At 46.2% G+C, this 17231-nt stretch overlaps 1 protein-coding gene across 4 annotated transcripts in view; it reads left to right on the forward strand.

Annotated features, from left to right (window-relative positions):
- Nucleotides 1-17231, forward strand: part of NTRK3 (neurotrophic receptor tyrosine kinase 3) — a 373642-nt gene that overhangs the window by 333940 nt on the left and 22471 nt on the right. For 3 of the 4 annotated variants that reach the window (XM_077317432.1, XM_077317435.1, XM_077317436.1), the window contains exon 16: nucleotides 13008-13082. The exons of the other annotated variant lie outside the window; for it this stretch is intronic. In XM_077317432.1, the coding sequence (XP_077173547.1) occupies nucleotides 13008-13082 (75 nt within the window). The remainder of the gene's footprint in view (nucleotides 1-13007; nucleotides 13083-17231) is intronic. 4 annotated transcript variants of the gene reach the window in all.

Raw genomic sequence — 17231 nt, forward strand, 5'->3', positions numbered from 1 at the left:
CCTTTTGAGGTCCCCCAGCACTATTTGACTTTTTTTTTTTAGGCACCAGGTTAAAACACACCTTTTAAAAGACTTTGAATCAGGGAGGCTATCTTGCAGGTTTTTAAATAGTTCTGCTTCGGTTTTATGGATAGTTTTCTTATTATGTTGCTGATGTTTAGTGTCACAAAACAAAAAAGGGAGGGGGAAGCCAGGTGATAAGAAGTAGATGTATTTTACGAAGTCCCGATGCATTTTTCTTTTTTGTTTTGTGGCACATTGCTGGGTGCAAAACCAAAACCAAAAAAGGAACACAACCCAACCTTTACATGTAGGAACTCAGAAGCTGAGCTGTACAATAAAATAATGTAAAAATGTTAATTATTTATTATGGTGCACAATTAAAAATAGAATAAAAACTTCATAAAAACTCTACAGAATTAACAGCACATTTTGACCCTACTGGCTGTTCCTCAGTGGTCAGAACTGTGATAATACACTCTATATAAAATATTTATATTAAACTCATTATAAAGTGTAGCTTTATGTAGTTGCAATGTATCGCTGTGAAAGTTGGACCATAAGGAAGGCCGAGCGTCAAAGAATTGAGGCTTTTGAACTCTGGTGCTGGAGAAGACTCTTGCGAGTCCCTTGGACTGCAAGGCGAACAAACCTAGAGAAGATCAGCCCGGACTGCTCCTTAGAAGGCCAGATCCTGAAGATGAAGCTCAAATACTTTGGCCACCTCATGAGAAGGAAGGACTCCCTGGAGAAGAGCCTAATACTGGAAGTGATTGAGGGCAAAAGAAGAAGGGGACGACAGAGAAGGAGGTGGCTGGATGGAGTCACTGAAGCAGTCGGTGCAAACTTAAATGGACTCTGGGGAATGGCAGAGGACAGGAAGGCCTGGAGGATCATTGTTCATGGGGTCGCGAAGGGTCGGACACGACTTTGCACCTAACAACAACAAAAGTGTAGCTGAGTGGTTGAATGGGATCTGTAAATTATGGCTCCAACCAGTATATGTAAATTTTAGACTTTTTGGAGACCACCTCGTATGACATATGCCTAGGGTCACCACTCTTTGCTATTATATAATTCTGTCTTGAGAGTGTATCTCCTGTGCGTCAGAAGAAAAACATTCCAAGTACAACCATATGAAGCTGCCTTATAGTTAGTTAAACCATTATTGCCTACATCTCAGTATTTCCCTCTGTTTCCCCTATTGTCACGATCCTTGTCCCATACGAATTCTTCTGTTGTAACTCAAGCTCCAGCAGACCACGCCGCTCTGCCGTGTGTACAAAAGGCACCGTGAAATGTACTGTCACACTATATTGAGTGCACAGTGAATTGGCTGCGCATCTTGGAAACCCAGTGGCAACTTACTGGAGAAATCGATTCTTCACCTGCCCTTCAGGAGTTCTATCATTCCTCCCACCTGATTGATGCTAATTAAATGAGCTTCGAGCTCTTTTCCCCTTGATTAAAACTGAAGCAATAATGGTCCGTGAAATGCTGGCCATTTCCAGCTAATAGAGCTGGACGAAGAAGACTTGTCGGTGTTCCCAACCCCATATTACTAGGACACCTGTCAGAAACCGGGGCACAAATCTCAGGAAGCTATCTGCTGTCTGTTACAGCAGTATATGTTATCTGCTTGCTGCAAATACTTGAAGGGCTGTCATAGAGAAGATGGATCAGAGCTGTTTTTGTTGCCTCAGAGTGTTGAACCAGAACCAATGGGATGAAATGAATTCAAAAGAAATTCTGGCTAAACATCCAAAAGTTCCTGACAGTCAGAGCGGTTTCTCAGTGGAACAGGCTTCCTCAGGGGGTGGTGGGTTTTCTTTATCTGGACGTTTTAAAGCAGGCACTAGATAGTCATCTGACAGAAATGCTAATTTTATGGTGAGTGGCTGGGCAGGAAGGGATGTGCCAGTGTTTGTCTCTTAAGGTCCTTCCTTGCAGACCCAGGGAATTGCGGATCACCATTGTGGGATGGTAGGTGAATTCCATCCAGGCCAGGCTGGATTCTGGAATTTTTTGCCTGGGGGGGATCACTTGGTCAAGAAATTGGGGTCACTGTGGGTGGGCAGGTAGTTGTGAGTTCCTGCCTTGTGCAGGGGGTTGGGCTAGATGACCCTGGAGGTCCCTTCCAACTCTATGATTCTAACATTTAGACAGCTAGTTTGGACTCTCTCCTTTTTCTTTACCCAGTTATTTCTCTTCTTAATGCAATTATGTTATTCTTTTTAAGCAGTCTTGTGCTGAGATCCTCTTTGCATATTTAAACTCAGTCAACACAGATCAGAGCCGGCGTGTTTGAATGGGCCGCTGCAGGTTCACTGCTGGAAGAGGTGACCTTTTTTGGAGGGTGAGAGATGAGTTTGGGTAAACATCATGCATCTTGAGGGCCAGTGATGGTCACAGCTCTAAAAACAAGGTGTGTTTCCTCCCTTCTTCAACACTCACCCTGTTTTTTCAAGTTCCCATTCCACCCCCCCTCCTGCCCTTTGCTGCCTCTCCTCCACTGAATCCCAGGGTCAGCAGATTGTTAGCTATCACCCTCCTCCTTTCAAAATGTGAAGAGCTCTTGCATTGTGTGAGTGCAGAGGAATTAATCGGGCTAATTAGGCTGTGTTGTATTGCATGGTATTATCTCAGGGAAGTCAATTATCCTAATTTCTCTGCCTCCTCCTCACCCAACACCTGATCCACAGACTCCCTTCCCCACCACAGTATCTTCCTGCCAGCTCTCCACCTGTTCGACGGGTGTATGCTGATGTGCTTGTTGTTCCTTTAATGTTTAACGTTTAATGTTTGGTAATGAGCCTGATGCTGACAAGAGAAGAGCTCTTATCAGACTGATGGGGGGGGGGGCTTCATTGGAGTGCAGAGGTGGGGAAGGAGAGCACAGATTGGAGAATCAAGAGTTGCGATCCAAAGAGCTGCTTAGCATCTGAATGGGCTTTCTTTGCCCATTTAAAAGCTTTGCAGAGTCTCCTTTTTTAAAAAGCAGACTCTCCGGAATTTGTTAAAGAAATCTGAATTTGAATAAGTCCATTTTCAGGATTTCTTAACAGTGTGGACTCCAGCACTAGACCTAAAAGCATCAGGGAGGGCAGAGGTGTCCCCTTTTGTCCTTCCCAAAGCAAAAGGCCAATCCCGGCTTCCCTTCAGGTGCTTCAGAAGGCCCCAGTGGGTATCACTGAGAATGCCCCGGGAGAAACTGCTGCCTCCATCAGTTGAAGGCAAATGAGAGCCAGTTTTTATACCCTGCTTTTCAGTACCTGAAGGAGTCCCAAAGCAGCTCGCAAACACCTTTCCCTTCTTCTCCCCATGATAGACACCCTGTGAGGTAGGCGGGGTTGAGAGACCCCTTAGAGAACCACTGTACCAGAACAGCTCTAAGAGAACTGGGACTGTCCAAGGTCACCCAGCTGCCTGCATGTGGAGGAGTGGGAAACCAAACCCAGTTCTACAAATTAGAGTTTGCCACTCTTTAGCCACTACATCATGCTGGCAAATGATATCATTCTCCCAAACTATTTTGGGGTGGTGCCTCTTAGCCATCCCCCAAATTCCAACAATGCCCTCTAAGTCGACAGGTAAGTTCTGATTCAGGAAAACTTATGTTGGAATAGAATAAAATTTGAGTCCAAAGGCACACGAAAGCTCACACTTCAAATAAAACTTTGTTGGTCTGGAAGATGCCTTTGGACTCAAATTTTGTTCTTCTCTTCAGGCCAGCATGGCAACCCATCTGAATCTATATTGATGCCAGAATAAATTTTGTCAGTCTTTAAGACGTCACTAGAGTGGCGCAGAGTGGTAAGGCAGCAGTCTGAAAGCTCTGCCCACGAGGCTGGGAGTTCGATCCCAGCAAGCCGGCTCAAGGTTGACTCAGCCTTCCATCCTTCCAAGGTCGGTAAAATGAGTACCCAGTTTGCTGGGGGGTAAACGGTCATGACTGGGGAAGGCACTGGCAAACCACCCCGTATTGAGTCTGCCATGAAAATGCTAGAGGGCGTCACCCCAAGAGGCAGACATGACCTGGTGCTTGCACAGAGGATACCTTTACCTTTACTTTAGGCTACTGTTAAATTTCCTTATTCCTAGTTCTGCTATCTTACTTATTCTCTGAAATATAAATATAGGGTGATATTTTCGGAGCAAAAAAAGAGGAGCTAAGAAAATAACCAAGGGCTTAAGCCCCTCTGTTACTCCAAAAAGTTTTTTTTTAAGGTTAGTTTAAAGGAAAAGCCGATTAACTGAGAGTCCTGATAGAAGTTTATAAAATTATAAATGGAGTGGGGAAGTCCGTAGGCAATTTTTATGGCTTTTGCATATTATTAAATCACACGTACTGCTGTGGAATTTGCTGCCACAAGATGCACCATTAACTTCCAGCTTAGAATGCTTTAAAAGAGGAATCGTTGAGAAGGGGCTCTTAGCCTCCTTGAATAAACAGAACTTCCATGTGCTGTAGCAGTATAATGTGGAATACTGATTGCTAGCGAACGCTGGCAGGGGCTTATGGGAATTGTAGTCCATGGACATCTGGAGGGCCGCAGTTTGACTACCCCTGATTTAGGAGATCGGCAGAACTGCTTTTCACTACCCAAAGGAGTCCCAAAGCAGTTTACAAACACCCTTCCTCTCCCCACAGCAGAGTAGTTGGGGCTGAGAGAGTTCTAAAAGAACTGATATTCCAGAACAGCTCTAAGAGAACTATAACTAGCCCAAGGTCACCTGGCTGAGTGCATGTGGAGGGCTTGGGAATCAAACCCAGCTCTCCAGATTAGAGGCCACCACTCTTAACCCCTATCCCAAGATGGTTTGTATTCCACTTTCCTTGCCAATGGAGACCCAAAATGACTTTTGAAGTTTTCCTCTTCCCTAATTTATTCTCTTGCTTGTCTCTTGTGGCGCAGAGTGGTAAGGCAGCAGACATGCAGTCTGAAAGCTCTGCCCACGAAGCTGGGAGTTCGATCCCAGCAGCCGGCTCAAGGTTGACTCAGCCGTCCATCCTTCCGAGGTCGGTAAAATGAGTACCCAGCTTGCTGGGGGGTAAACGGTAATGACTGGGGAAGGCACTGGCAAACCACCCCATATTGAGTCTGCCAAGAAAACGCTGGAGGGAATCACCCCATGGGTCAGACATGACTCAGTGCTTGCACATTTACCTTTAATTTATTCTCACAACAGCCCATTTGTCCATGCTTTGCTTGGTGGAAGGCCCCTGTGGGTAGCAGGAGTCTGGATTTAGGTGGAATTCTGACCTGATCCCACAGTGATCATCTTACATTCACTAGTTAATTCAGAAAGCCAACCAATACCTTCTTTGCCCATTTGCTAATACAAGCTGTGATATGTAGAAGAAGAGTTGGTTCTTATATGCCGCTGTGAGGTGGGTGAGGGTGAGAGAGCCTTGATATTACTGCTCTGTCAGAATAGCTTGATGAGTGCTGTGCCAAACCCAAGGTCACCCAGCTGGCTGCATGTGGGGGAGCCGGGAATCAAACCCGGCTCGCCAGATTAGAAGTCCTCACTCCTAACCACTACACCAAACTCGCTCAATCCTGGGATTTCCAGTCAAAAAGACTGGGTTGTAGGTGAAAGATTTCCCCCTGACACTCTGTCAATCAGAGTAAGCAATACCAAGCACAGCTTGGGTAAATCTGCACTGGTCTTTTTATCCCTAGTGACCCTGAATTAAAGGAAGTCATCTACATGATATTCAATTCCCATTCTGATATTTAGCACTTTAAAGTTTCACCTCCAATGCTGATGTAGCAAAGCAGTCTGTTGCTGATTGGTCAGGGTGTCAGTTCAAAGACTTCTTGGTTCCCAGTTGCCATTCCCTCATAAGACATATTTTTGCTCTCATTTTGGGATCTGTTTTAATGTGACTGCACTCCAAAAGCCCACACTTGTAGAGACTTGCCTCTTGGATTTACTTTCCCCTTCCCATTCACTGTAAGGCTGCTGTCTCCCCTCCCTCACCCCACTTCTGCAGGAAAAGAAAGATAAACAAGCAGCTTCCTGCTCTACTTGCCCCTCCCTTGGCTTGCTCTGTATGTAGACCTGGGAGTCAAAAGGCAGGAAATAAAGCCCTCTCCAGCCGTGCTCCTTAAATGCCAGCTGGAGTGTCACCCAACCTACCCCACCCCCCAGTCAAGCAGGAAGGAGACCGAAAATTGGGACAATGCACCTGCAAAGTGTTTAAAATGGGGGAAAGGAAGGCTGTAGATATGGGTTCAAATCGATCAGAATTCGGCAAGATTTACAATGGAAAAAAAATGTGAGTTAAGAAAGGGCCCTTCTCTCATCACTGGTATCTCCATCCCAGATGATAATCTAATCCAGGGATCCCCAACCAGGGTTTGGGGGAGCCCTGGGGTGACACAAGAGCTCCCAAGGGGTTCCACAGCCTTTCCCAGGCGTTTTGATAGCTGCTGACATCACTAGACATCACTGGAGCCTACTTCCTCTGTTGCTCTACACCAGTGGTCCCCAACCTCCGGTCCGGGGACCAGTGCCGGTCCGTGGATCAGTTGGTACCGGGCCACGGCTCCTCCTTGTCCTCCTCTCCAACTGCTGCCTCAGCGGCTGCCCTGCCACTCTGCTCACCTTTGGTGCTCTCCAGCGGCCACCATGGCTGGGGCTCCCCCTCGGCGTGGCACTGCACAGCTGCTGCTGGCAGGGTCGCCCGCAGGAAAGCAAGTGGAACAGGGTCTCAGGCAGTGGCGGTGACGTCCCTCGGCAAAAGTACCCCCCCCGGGCCTCAGTAAAATTGTCAAGTGTTGACCGGTCCCCAGTGATAAAAAGGTTGGGGACCACTGCTCTACACTCCACAATGGAAATGGACAATGATTGACTGATTGATTGGCTGGCCCCTGCATCTTACTTCCACACCTACTTCTCTGAAGGGACACTTTACCACTTCCAGGGAACCTTGAAGCCTGAGAAATATTTCAGGGGTTTTTCTGTGGTCAAAAGTTTGAAAGTCTGCTTATTAGTCAATGTGCCCTGAGTTGTTGTTATTGTTGTTGTTATAATAACTCCCCAAGGTGTAGGGAGTGGGTTGGGACAAAGTGGAGTGACAAAATGAAATAATTTTATAAAGGGTCACCCAAGTTCATTGTGGCAATTATGGCAAAGTTGGCTTATTTTTGTTGCAAACATCTTGTGGATCAGGAAGAGAAATCCCAAAGTATGTGAAATAGACAGCTTTAATGGGCTTTGCATAAAAGATGGGTGTGTGTGTGTGTGTGTGCTTGTGTGTGAGTGCTTTTTTGTATATTGATTGCGTCGGAAGCTTTTTAATTGTGACAAACTTGAAAGCTTTCCTTCGTGTGAAGGGCCATTCTGGAAGACAGGCAGAAGACCAAATGATAGAGATTTACATACAAATGTCCTCCTCAGCTTTTGTAATTAAGATATTTGCATTGAAAGGGTTGCAGAGGGTTTTTTCCCCCCTCTTTCCTTCTCATCTCTCCTGATTAGAACGTGGTCAGAATGTTTGCACTGATCTCTGAAAATACTCTTATTGGAAAACAAATTGTCCTTGATCCGTATTTTCATGAGGGCTTCTCAGGTCTCTTTCAGTGGGAGGTGGACAATGCTGCATGGGGGTGGGAAGTTTTGACTATCCATTGTTAGAAACATGATGCTGGGTATGTTGTGATTGAGCTCCCTACTCTTGGTATCTGGGGTAAGAAGAAGACCTGGGCCTCTCTAATGTATCATTACATTGGTTGGATACACACTTTTCTTGGATGCTTTAGGATGCTTAGGGCTGATCCTACATAGAGCAGGGGGTTGGACTAGATGGCCTGTATGGCCCCTTCAAACTCTATGATTCTATGATCATGGTCTCTTTAATGATCTATCCAAGTCAGTGTTGGCCACTCAGACAGGCAGCAACAGGATCTCAAGATAGGTCAAGAGCCAGCTTGGTGTAGTGGTTAGGGGTGTGGACTTCTAATATAGCAAGTCAGGTTTGATTCCCTGCTGCTGCTGCTGCTGCTTCTTCTTCTTCTTCTCCTTCTTCTTCTTCTTCTTCACAGAATCACAGAATCATAGAGTTGGAAGGGGCCATACAGGCCATCTAGTCAAACCCCATGCTCAACGCAGGATCAGCCCAAAGCATGGGCCCGTTTTCATGGCAGAAAACATACTGGGAATTTATGATACCAGAGCCAGCTAAATCTGTATTGCCCCATCTGTATTTCTTGCTGCAGTTATCATACTGAGTGGTGGAACTGACTGACATATATTGATTAATAGGAATCAATGAGGTTCCACTTATTCTTATGTGCTGGAGTGTTCTTTCTGTGTGTCTATTGGAGACTGAACCATTAACCCCAGGACCTGAGAGAGGGAACTAGCCTAGAAAGTTTTCATGGTGGGTCTGGACACCATCTTCAGGGCCCGTTACTTGAGGAGCAAAAGGGAACAGGTCTGTGCACCATTGGATCTTGGGATGGACAGGCAATATAATGCCCCTGGGTTGTAAGGACTAATTATCAGGTGGTCCTGACCTGGATGGGCCAGAACAGCCCAAGCTTTTCAGATCTCAGAAACTAAGTGCGGTTGGTCCTGGTTAGTCCTTGGATGAGAGTCTACCAAGGAAGTCCAGAGCTGCTATGCTGAGGTGAACAACAGCTAACCACCTCTTGCCTTGAAAACCCTATGTGTCACCATAAGTCAGCTGCAACATGATTGAATTATTCATTTATTTATCCTATAGGATGTGTGAAGCCAGTCTACATTTTTAAGATCCTTACTCCAGGTATCAACCAACATTTCCAACACTGCAATCTGGGTGGAAACAGAACTGCATACAATCCAGACCAGAATATGGATATGTTTGTCTGTGTACTGGTTAAAGCTGCTTTTCCCCTCAAAGGATTTGACTCATCTAATGATTTCAGACTTGTTGGTTGCACTGTGGATAGCCACCCCTTTTTTCACATGGCTTATCGAAACAGCTAATATTGTCTCTTGGCTTTATTCATGCAAATGCAAAGGAGATAATAAAACAAAGAATTTTGGATATTCATCGTCAACACGACCTTGAGAGCCAGTTTGTTATAGTGGTTAGGAGTGGTACCGAGCAGTAATATCAGGGATCTCTTAGTCTCACCTCCCTCACAGGGTGTCTGTTGTGGGGAGAGGAAGGGAAGGTGACTGTAAGCCACTTTGAGATTCCTTCAGGGAGAGAAAAGCGGCATCTAAGAACCAACTCTTCTTCTTCTTCAGTAATCTCAGGGCTCTCTCAGCCTTACCTCCCTCACAGGCTGTCTGTTGTGGGGAGAGGAAAGGGAAGGCGACTGTAAGCCACTTTGAGAATCCTGGTAAAGAAAAGCAGCATATAAGAACCAACTCTTCTTTTTCAGTAATATCAGCCCCTTTGAGACTCCTTCAGGGAGAGAATGGCGGCATATAAGAACCAATTCCTCCTTCTCCTTATTCTTCTTCTTCATGAAATAAACAGTCCACTTTTTCCAATGCCTCCACCTCATATTTTGAGGCCATTTCCTTATTTATCTAATTTAATCATCCCTGAACATAGGAGAATATTTATGTTACTTCACTGTAATATCTGCTTTTATTCTGGAACATAAGTGAATATTTATGCTACTTCACTGTGATATCTGCTTTTAGGGAAGGCTTATTAAAAAAAGAAAAACTATCTACAATCGATTATGCATCTGTCAGGATGTGAGTATCGAAACATCCGACCATGTATTACTTGAATGCCTACTGTATGATCAAATTAGAAGAGAACTTATCCTTCCCACATATTAGGCTCAATTCTGAGATATTTAAAATTATTGTGTCAGATGAAAATACTAAACACACCTCTGATGTTGCTAAATTTGCACAGAGGGTGACTATCCTGGTTGGTCTACAACTCGATGGCACTTTTCACCACCGGTGACCATGTCTGGCTGCCTCCCTGATGCTAGCATGTGTCCGAATCTGTGTGCGAGGTTCCAGTTGATATTCCCAATAAGAAGACTTTGGTGAAGACAATCTCTTTGTTTAAGAACAAGCAGAATAGGACTTCTCCAATCCTTTGCTAAGACTGAAACATCTCTACACAAGCACCCCCTTCATCAGCACATTCCCCTTATCTCCCTGATTCCAGCTTTGGGTGCAAAAACTCCAAACAACAACCCCTCTCTTCTCTTCTCACAGCAAAATGAAACTAATCCCCAGACACCACCCCTGCATGATAACCTGTGTCCAAACACCTGGCAGATTTCCAGTCTTGACCTCCTGGTGGAATGCCAGAGGTAGAAGATACTAGCCTCACACAGCCCACTTCCTGAACCCTCTGGGAAGTCACCTCCACACCTACACAGCTATGCAAGCACTACTAGCAACACTACCAACATGGTCATGGCAAAAGTGTATAAATAAATGGTTCTGACACTGTGGAATAGAGTTCTGATCGCTGGGCTTGGATGAATTCAAACCCCGCTCATCAAGAAACTTATGGGGCAACCTTATTTATTTATTTACAATATATCTGTCCCACCTGATCTCCTTGAACTCAAGGCAGACCAGTCATTGTGTGCCAGCTTGACAGACCTCACAAGAAACAAAATGTGAGCGAGGAGAACCATGACCTCACATGAACTCCTGAACCTGTCTTGTACTGAATGGGGTTGTTTGTTGTCCACTCAGATTGTCAGTGGCTTTCCAAGGTCTCAGGCCTTTCACATCATCTGCTGCCTAGTCCTTTTTTAAAGGAAGCTGCTGGGGATTGAACCTGGGTCTGTCTGCATGCAAAGCAGATGTTCTACCACTGATCCACACTTGTCCAACCATGGTGGGTACCCTGAGCTCCTGGTGGGAGGGGACAGTAATTGTGTGTGTGAATGTGGGAAGGAAAGAGAAAGAATCCCCGTCTTCATGCGATCTGAGGCTGCCAAACTCACTGTGCTCTCTGCATGCCCCTATGCCCTCACAGCGCAGGCTGAAACATGCGGTGTTAGAAATTCACAGAAGAGTCCTCAAATCTTGGAAGACTCCTGTGGATTCTCTCTTCCCCTTTGTGCTGAGACAGAATTTCCTGCCATTCCAAGAAGGGAACATTTGCAAAAATAGGTTAGTGATGGAGACAGTCCAGCCTTGGAGGCTTGGTGGGGCTGACACCGGGCTGCAGGAAAGCCAGCCTCTTGTCTGATTTGCGATGCTGAGAATCATCAATTATTCACCGAAAACCTATTGGTTTGAATCCCCTCTTTAATTCTTTGCAGTCATTAGCAGGGACAGGCAATACCTTAAGCTAGCAGCTGGGAAAATGCATTTCTCTTCCCCCCCCCCCACTCTTTCCTTGTCTGTACAAAAAAATATATTATATTATTGCATTTAGATAGTCAAGTCACTATCTTCATATTTATTCAAAGTGGGTTGTGAATCCACACTGGATTGTCACCTCTGGAAGTTATTTGTATGGGGCCGGGCAGGAGAGAAGATGAGTCTTTCATCCCCGCACATTAGATAAGATTAGCATTATTCTTTATTATATTTGCTCCCACCCATTCTGATTTTTGATTGCTTTTCTTGCTAGGGGATTGTTTGTTTATGCGTCGTCCACAGATAGTGGTTGTGGGATTTTCATTTTCAGACGCGGAATAACTTTGAACACAGGAGAAGCTTTGAAAAGAGCGATAAGATACGTTTTCTAAACTTGATCATCCAGTCACGCGAATATGCCCCCATATTCCTTCCCAAAGCGACTGGCTCTGAACGGTGACAACCAAAATGTTAATTTTGCCTTGGGGTGCTTCTGAAATGCTTGGCCAAATTTCCCTCTGGATTTTGAATTCCCAAATAAGTGGTTCTTGTTTCGGGATGGAAGGGAATGTAGTGGAAATTCTGTATTCTTTGGTTTGTTTGCTTTTAATTAATTTGAATTTGTTACCATTCACGGTGCTCCGTTCCTTTATGTCTTTTCGCCCCGCCCTCTGAAATATTGATGCCCATGTGAGCGTTCATAAAAACACGGCAGGGAATAATCAATACGATGGGATTACATGAATTTGTGTCGAGATTCTTTCATGTGGTATTTTCCAGTGCTTAGGAGCACGTGTGCATGGCAATTAAAAATACACATGAAGACTCTTGATAAGCTTGCATATGATCACAGCAAGACTACTTCTTTGGGGTGTTTTAACAATGTCAGCAAGCATGTCACAGAAAGGAGGGGATAAACTGAAGGAATGAAATCTGCAGCAAGCTTCCTTCATTCCAATTCTGGAATTAATTTTAGAAAATCTCCCTGTTAAATTGGGAATTGAGGTAGAATTGGGTATAATGCCAAAAGAAATTTTGGCTCAGTAAATATAGGATCGGGGAAACCTTCTCTTATCCATTGCAAATCATGCATACAAAATAGAGAACTTCATTGTTTTGCACATTAGGCATTTTTTCCCCTGCCAAATTTGAGGCACAAGATAAAAGTAATTTCCAGTTGTTCCAGTTTACACCTGTCCCATTGTGACTGGGGGTTGGGGGGAATCACTTGGATGTTGTTCCTGAGAATCTAAGTCATCTGGACACACCAGTGGCCTAGAAAGACCAAAAGAAGGGGAGGGGAATATGAGTCTTCCAATTTGTAAAATCGTCTGAAATCGCTTTCATCACATCATAGGTGAGCTGGCCAGGGTCAGTTTATGAGCCTGAAATATGGGTAGTCAAACTGCGGCCCTCCAGATGTCCATGGACTACAATTCCCATGAGCCCCTGCCAGCATTTGCTGGCAGGGGCTCATGGGAATTGTAGTCCATGGACATCTGGAGGGCTGCAGTTTGACTACCCCTGAGTTAAGCTGTTAGGGTGTTGCAGCCTGCAAAAAACCATATGATGCTGTTAAAGACACACCCTTTCCCTTCTTGTCCCCTGCTTCATTCCTTCACATATGCCCGGTCCTCCCTCCCCGCTTCCCTTCTCTGTTGTTTTCCTCTCCTCCTTCCTCCCTTGTCTTCACCCCCATTCACTGTCAGGAAGTGCCGCATCCGAAGGGCTATTTCAGCGCGGCGTGGCAACAGCAGAGACTAGCAGCAATGACCGCTACCACAGTGAGTGGATTTTGACTCCGGGGGGGGGGGTCGCTGGAAATACTGGGGGAGGTTGTTGGATGACTGAGAGCATGGAGTGCAGAGGGCTGGATGGACAGTCCTGCTCAGCACGCTGAAGAAGACTCAACTGCAGGGCAAACGGGATTTCATCCAGCGCCATAGTTAACCTAAAGGGGACTCTGTTCTTCTGATTTGTCTGTGCTGCTTGCATCCCCCCGTTGCCTTCTTGCTAAGACTAGAGCAGGGGGGCCTGGCATGATTCCTGCAGGCAGCATGGTGCTCTCCCATGTGCTTTGTGACATGCATTTCCTTGTCTTCCAAAGCAAAGAGCCGATCCTGGCTCTCCTCCACTTCCCAGGAGTAGGTGGGGATTCGGGAAAGCTAAAGGGGCATCATCTCTGAAGCTCTGTGGGAACAGCTGCCTCCTTCCAAGGAGAACTCTTGGCTCGAGGCCTCCTTGGAGATGGCCAAAGTTTTGTGATAGCCAACTCAACAACAATGGCTACATGGAGAAGGAACCAGTCACAGAATCAATGCCACATAATTCATGCCATCTCAAAATTCTAAAAGTGCCCACGGGCCTGACAATGTCATCGACCCCTCAACTAGAGGCTTGTAGCCAAAGATTTCCTTACTATTATAGCTCTCCTGTCTGCACACTCTTACTTCCCCTTTCACAGGGTTTCTCTTCTGCATCTCCACTGCTTTGAACCACTTCTTACTCACTCCTTTTCTAAAATCCTGCCTTGCTGCCTTCTCAGTTCCTTGCCTTCCATGGGCCCATTGTTTGCCAGCTTAGCAAATGGCAGACCCAGGCTTTCTGTGCACCCTGGAGACCTCTATGACATCAGAGCAGCCTAGCCAATCAGGGCCTTAGGCTTCACCAGCTCCCACCAGCATGTCCTTTGGCTACTCGTTTCAGTATATTGGCAGGTTGGGCCCTCAGCATTGCTCCTTAATGACTTCTTGTTCGGGAGTTTTTTTAATTTTAAAAATTACATTCCCCACTCTTCGTTGTTGCTATAGTATTTCAGCTGTCTTGTTTTGCAAATAGCTGCCTTTCAAACGGCAAAGGTTCATTTCTTTCTTTATTTTTACAGTTTTTATTTTCCCCAGTCTATAAAATATGCTGATTAAAAAAAATCCCCCTAGTACATCTTGTAGCATTTAATAATATAGTGATTAAATAATGTTAACATACAGGGATGAGAGCAATTAAAGAAGTGAAGTTGCTGTGCGGGAAGAAGCAAGAGAATTTAGTGTGCTGCAGCTTAATCTTCTGGGTGGATCCATGTTACACAATGTAGGTGTGATTCACACACTCTCAGAGCAAGTTTGGTGTAGTGGTTAGGAGTGCGGACTTCTAATCTGGCATGCCGGGTTCGATTCTGCACTCCCCCACATGCAACCAGCTGGGTGACCTTGGGCTCGCCACGGTGCTGATAAAACTGTTCTGACTGGGCAGTGATATCAGGGCTCTCTCAGCCTCACCCACCCCACAGGGTGTCTGTTGTGGGGAGAGGAATGGGAAGGCGACTGTAAGCCGCTTTGAGCCTCCTTCGGGTAGGGAAAAGCGGCATATAAGAACCAACTCTTCTTCTTCTTCATTTCCTGCCTGAATCCCACAAACTGGAAACCAAGGGATTCTTTGTTTATATTTGTTCTCCATGTCTATCTGAAGCATATAGTAGGGATTTATAGCTGGCAACCAAAAAGCGTAATCTGACTTTCCATGGCCTTCCCATCCCACCTACCATGGCCTTCCCATCCCAACCTACCATGGCCTTCCCACCTGGCCCTCATCGACAATTACCAACTCCAGGGACACAATTCTATTTGTGACACCTTCTAACTTTCTTCTCTTACATGGTCTTGGCTGAGGACCTATTTGATCTTTATCCCATCTGGCCTTGAAATTCAGGGCACTCTACATCTCTGTCCCACGTTTTATCCTTGCAACCGCCCTTCAGTTCAGGTTAGGCTGATGTAGTGACTTCCCAAGGCTACTTGGCCCAATAGGGATATAGATATAGAAGATGTAGAATCGTAGAGCTGGAAGGGACCACCCAGCCCACCCAGTCCGATGCCCTGCTCAGTGCAGGATCACCCTAAAGCATCCAGCTGCTGCTTAAAGACCACCAGTGAGGGGGAGCACCCTCCCTCCTTCAGCAGTCGATCCCACTGCTGAATTATTCTGACTGTGAATTTCCCCCTCCACGATACCTATCCAATACTGTTCTACACTTAGTGTGAATTCCTTACTGCAGATCCTGTCCTCTGCTGCCAACAAGAACCACTCCCTGCCCTCCTCCAAGTGAAAATGTTTCAGAGAACAATCATCTCTCCTCTCAACCTTCTCTTCTACAGGCTGAACATTCCCAGGTCCCTTGGAGGACTCACCTGGGCATGAAATTGGGGTTCCTGTGATAAGTTGTGAGTTCCTGCATTGTGCAGGGGGTTGAGCTAGATGACCCAGGAGGACCCTTCCAACTCTATGATTTTATGAATGGAAGTTCTCCCCTTAGTACTCAATTTGTTCACTCCAGGCCAAGGAATTTTCCCCAGAAGGAGCAAATGCTCTTCACTTAGGTCCTGTCTGTTCACATGAAAGACATTCTCCCCTTAGGTGCTTCATCTATTTGCTCCAAAGCCAAGGGCTATTTCCCACTGCAAACATCTGTTTTCTCCATAGATGTTCACTCCAAAGCCAGGAGCTCTTTATCAGAATGAACAGGTGCTCTCCCCTTAAATACTTTCCCCATTCACTCCAGGCATAAGGCTCTTCCCTTAAGTTACCAGTCCCATTAGGTACTGCATCTGTTCACTCAAAGACCAAGGGCTCCTTCCCTGAGTGAACAGTTAGAATTATAGAATCCTAGAGTGGTATGGGGCCATCCAGGCCATGTAGTCCCACCCCCTGCACAATGAAGGATCAGCCTCAAGCATTCAGGAGAAGGATCTGTCCAGCTGCTGCTTGAAGACCTCCAAGGAAGGGGAGCTCCCACCTCCTTAGGCAGCCCATTCCACAGCTGAACTGCCTTGACTGTGAATCTCCCCCCCCCCTAGATATCTAGCCATTACCATTCTGCATGTAGTTTAAAGCCATTACTGTGGGTCCCATCCTCTGCTAGCAACAGGAACTGATCCCTGTCCTCCAAGTGAAAACTTTTAAAATCCTTATAGAGAGCAATACTGTCCCCTATCAAACTCCTCTTCTCCAGGCTGAACAGTCCCAAGTCCCTCAGCCTTTCCTCCTTGGGTTTGGTCCCCAGGCCCCGGATCATCCTCATCGCTCTCCAATGAACCCTCTCCATTTTGTCCCCATCCTTTTTGAAGGGAGGCCTCCAGTGCAGTGGTAAAGAAGGCAGATGCAGTCTTGGGCTGTATCAACAGATGCCTCACATCAAACTCACACAATGTCATAGTCCTGCTGTATACCGCATTGGTCAGACCTCACCTGGAGTCCTGGGTGCAGTTCTGGAGGCCTCACTTCAAAAAGGATGTGGAAAAAATGGGGAGGGTACAGAGGAGAGAGATGAGGATGATGATGAAGAAGAAGAGTTGGTTCTTATATGCCGCTTTTCCCCACCTGAAGGAGGCTCAAAGCGGCTTACAATCGCCTTCCCATTCCTCTCCCCACAACAGACACCCTGTGAGGTGGGTGGAGCTGAGAGAGCCCTGATATCACTGCTTGGTCAGAGCAGTTTTATCAGTGCCGTGGCGAGCCGAAGGTCACCCAGCTGGCTGCATATGGGGGAGCGCAGAATCGAACCTGGCATGCCAGATTAGAAGTCCGCACTCATAACCACTGCACCAAACTGGATGATCCAGGGCCTGGAGACCAAGCCCTATGAGGAAAGGCGGAGGGACATGGGAATATTTAGCCAGGAGAAGGGGAGATTGAGAGGGGACAGGAGGGCTGCCTTTAAGTATCTGAAAGGTTGTCACTTAGAGGAGGGCAGGGAAAGATTCCTGTTGGCAGCAGAGGAGCGGAACCACAGTAATGGGTTTAAACTACAACGGTATAGGCTAGATATCAGGGGGGGAAATTCTCAATCAGAGTGGTTCAGCAGTGGAATCGGCTGCATGAGGAGGTGGGGAGTTCCCCCTCACTGGCTGTCTTCAAGCAGCAGCTGGACAGATCCTTCT

The sequence above is a fragment of the Paroedura picta genome, chromosome 18 (assembly GCF_049243985.1).
Source record: "Paroedura picta isolate Pp20150507F chromosome 18, Ppicta_v3.0, whole genome shotgun sequence".
In the NCBI taxonomy this organism is placed as follows: Eukaryota; Metazoa; Chordata; class Lepidosauria; order Squamata; family Gekkonidae; genus Paroedura; species Paroedura picta.